Source organism: Carlito syrichta, unplaced genomic scaffold (genome assembly GCF_000164805.1).
Source record: "Carlito syrichta isolate Samal-C Ts95f unplaced genomic scaffold, Tarsius_syrichta-2.0.1 Scaffold303680, whole genome shotgun sequence".
Lineage (NCBI taxonomy): Eukaryota > Metazoa > Chordata > Mammalia > Primates > Tarsiidae > Carlito > Carlito syrichta.
In genome coordinates this window covers 15774-19329 of record NW_007247776.1, presented here as the reverse complement: position 1 = coordinate 19329, position 3556 = coordinate 15774, and the positions used below count along the sequence as shown (strand labels likewise).

At 37.0% G+C, this 3556-nt stretch overlaps 1 protein-coding gene across 1 annotated transcript; it reads right to left on the bottom strand.

Annotated features, from left to right (window-relative positions):
* Positions 1 to 572: 572 nt before the first annotated feature.
* LOC103261423 (double-stranded RNA-binding protein Staufen homolog 2-like) lies at positions 573 to 2177 on the bottom strand. The gene is given in 2 exon segments (XM_008059059.2): positions 573 to 1028; positions 1030 to 2177. Coding segments are annotated over 2 exon segments (1539 nt in total). The 5' UTR covers positions 2113 to 2177.
* Between the last annotated feature and the right edge of the window lie 1379 nt (positions 2178 to 3556).

Here is a 3556-nt window from a genome sequence, read left to right as displayed (position 1 = left end):
AGTGATCCAGTAGAACAAATACACATTCATATGCCTCAAACAACTAGACAGTATTTCATTATCCTTCAAATAACATGTTTAATTAACTCCTAAGGTAATAGACTTCTAGGATATTGTATCTTAACAGTATACCTGAATCATTACTAGCAATAGAATGTCAAATTCAAAACTGCTATGAAAGTAAAATCCTCATTAGAAAATGTAAAGAGGGAGAACTGAGTGCAAAATAATGTTTGTGGAAGACAGAGTGAGGAAATAGATGTACCCAATCAAGACCAAACAAAAGACTGTACAGAGTATGAAAAATGTTAAAACAAAAAAAAAAAAAAGAAGAAGAAAAATTTGAAGGAGAAATGGGCAGCAAAACAATTACCGGACAGACCAAAACTAAGAGAAAATGAGACATGTGCATATGACTCTCTTTTTTCTGTCCTTTGTGTTCCTAAATAACTCACAATGTAAGTGGCACACAGGCTACACTAGCAGGCAAGAATGAGCCTTGTGATAGATAGAGATGAAGGATTTGGGGCTAATGAACTGTTTTGTTTTTTGCTTTTGCTTTTCCTTTTAATTCATACCTGAAAGCCTTGAATCCTTGCTAAATATTCCAGTTGTTTTGAAGGTTGTACTGGAGAACAAGGGGGAGTAGTAGAACTTCCTTTTAAACCTATGGCTTCAGCTGTAGGAGATGTTCCATTCATAGTGAGTTCCCTTTGAATGGAAGCTGAACTATTCGATGTGGGAGATATACTGAAGAAAGAGCTTGAAGGTTGGTTCATATCTTTGGGAGACAAATAGCCTAGAGTAGTGCCAGAGATTACTTTGTGGTGGCTGGCTTCCATCTCTTGATAAACATCAGGAGACAAATGCAGAATTCCTTTTGGAGTATTATTTGTTCGTTCAGGAAACCCAGCCTTTGGACCACTCTATCCTTAGTTTTCCCCTGTCTTCTCAAGTTGATCCCGAAGACTAGTGGATGCTTTATAACCAAGTTGTAACAGCATTACTTCTGCAGCATTTTTTTTTTTTGGCTACTTTTTTGTTAGGTCCTGTTCCTGTAGCAACTTCACTGCCTGCCTTGACCTGCATCACAAATTCTCAACGTTGAGGCATTCCTCTTTCTAAAAGCAAAACATAATCCAGTTCCTTTTCCTTTTTGCTCTGTTGAATTTGAGCCAGGCGGCTAATGGGGTTCATTCCTTGACCAAATTCTGGTCCAGCCTTTACTATTGTTTTAGGGCATTTAAAAAAAAATAGTTTTGGCTTTTCCACCACAGGAAGAGATGAAAGTTTTTTAAGCTCCTGTAAGACAGTGGTTGCGGCGCACTTCTTGGAGAGGTTTTTGCTATTTCCCTCCCCTTCTGCAGAGAATTCTCCCACTGACACCCTAGTAACAAAGCTTTTCATATGTGGTGGTCCACTTTCTTGAGTAACCTCAAAACTGACAGGCATATTTCGCTTCAGAGCAATTTCAAGCACCAAGCTGATCTCAGATTTATTTGCATCTTTGTCATCATCCATTTCTTTTCCTGATTCACCATTCTGAGATGATTTTTCTGGAATAGGTTCATTTTGCAGTGCTTGCAGGGCTTTCATTGCAGCATTGTGTCTAGCAGCTTGTCGAGTCTTTCCTTCCCCCCAAAATTCATTATTTCCTACAATCAGCTGAACATAAAAGATCTTAGGCATTGGACAATGATACCTCTGATTGTACATGCCCCGAAAATTGTAATTAGCTCTATAATTTGGAAATGGCTTTGGATCTAATGGCCTGTAGATGGCAGGCTCTCCCCTTTTCATAGCAAGCCCATTCAGTTCCACAGTTGGAATTATACTGCCTAGGTTATTATTAACATTACTTTTGGGTGGTTTCTGAACTGGTTTGGGAAGCATAGATTCAGTCAAAGCTTTTTCAGCAACAGCTTGTTGGGCCTTCTTTATACTGCTCCCTTCGGATTCCCATGTTTGCTCTCCAAGATTCAGCTGCACTGAGAACATCTTTGAATGAGCAGGCCCTCTTTCATTCAGAAGTTTATACTGGGGTTGGACTCTATTGAAATGGGCTAACTCATTTACCAGACACATTGGAGTTTTCTCTTTTGGGTTTGCCATTTTATCTTGGAGAGAAGCTGATTTATTTGAAGCATGTTAAGATAATATTGACCAAACTGCTGTATCCTTCAAAAGCTATACTTCTTAAGAAATGCATTAATAGCACAAATTAGCTTTAATAACTAAATATAAAATTTTTCATTATAGTGAATTCAAAAACATCCAAATTAGGAGCTCCTGTGAGGTGAGGAAATTGAGAAAGAAAAGATTCCAAGTATTAATTCTGGACATGGGCTGCATATTAGAATCACATGGAGAGAGTCTTGGATCTTGATCTCCAGGTCATAGTTTAGTCAAAATAAATGGAAATCTCTTGTGATGGGATCCATATATTAATATTTTTAAAGCTTTCTGGAAGTTAAAAAGTTAGTTTTATTTTATTTTATTTTTGCAGAACACTATGCATCTTTGTGGTCCTAGAAGATGTTTAGTCAATTTTAAGAATGAATAAGGCACGTATGAATTAGCAGATTCTTCTCTTTTTTTTGTTGCTGAGATGATGTTTTGCTATGTTGCCCAGGATGGTCTCAAACTTCTGACCTCAATTTATCCTCTCACCTCGGCTTCCCAAAGTTCTGGGATTACAGACGTGAGCCACAGATTCTATAAATAGCAATCTCCTTGAACTTTTTTCAATCTCTGGTCATTACAGCACTTTTGTGAAGTCAAAGCTGAGGAGATTCCAGAACTATCATGACTGAAAAAAAGAAAGGACAGAATCAAAACTGGGCACACTGATATTAATATGAAGATAGAAGAACAGAAAGTTTCTGCGATGCATCTTAGTAAGGCAACTATACCACTTTGAGTCAAATAAAAGCTATTATGCATTTGCCCAGGAGGCAGATGGGATTCTGATTCAAAGGGAGCCCACCAATGAAGCACCTGCACAAACACATAAATGTCATGTTCCAGGAACAGACAGGAGATAGCTCCTAAAACAGAACCTGCTGTTTTAGTCCAGTATGAGCTCCCATAGACTTCAAAATTCCCTATTCGTAAATCTCAATTTGGTTTTTCCATACTGTGATCGGTAAGATTTTTTTCTTTTCTTTTACCTTCACCCTCCAAAATGCTTTATTGTACATGAAACAGTTTGTGAGTGTGCATGTATTATTAGCTAATATAATTTTTAATCAAAATCAAATGGAAAAGAGTGGGAAAAATTATGTACAAAAGTACCCCCTTTTCCATTTGAAACCTATTCATATGACTTTTATTTTTACATCCAGGTAACTTATTTTACCCATGCTGTGAAATAGAAACCTCATCTCATTTGACACTCTCTGAAATTCACCCCAAACTTTAAATCATAGCAACTTTGAAAAATGTTGCTTCAATAGCAGTCCTCTTTATGACTACAGTTTTGCAACCTATAGGTTATGAATTTTTAGTGAAAAAAATTAATTTGTACACGCTGTCCCTATATAAGAATTTTTAAAGA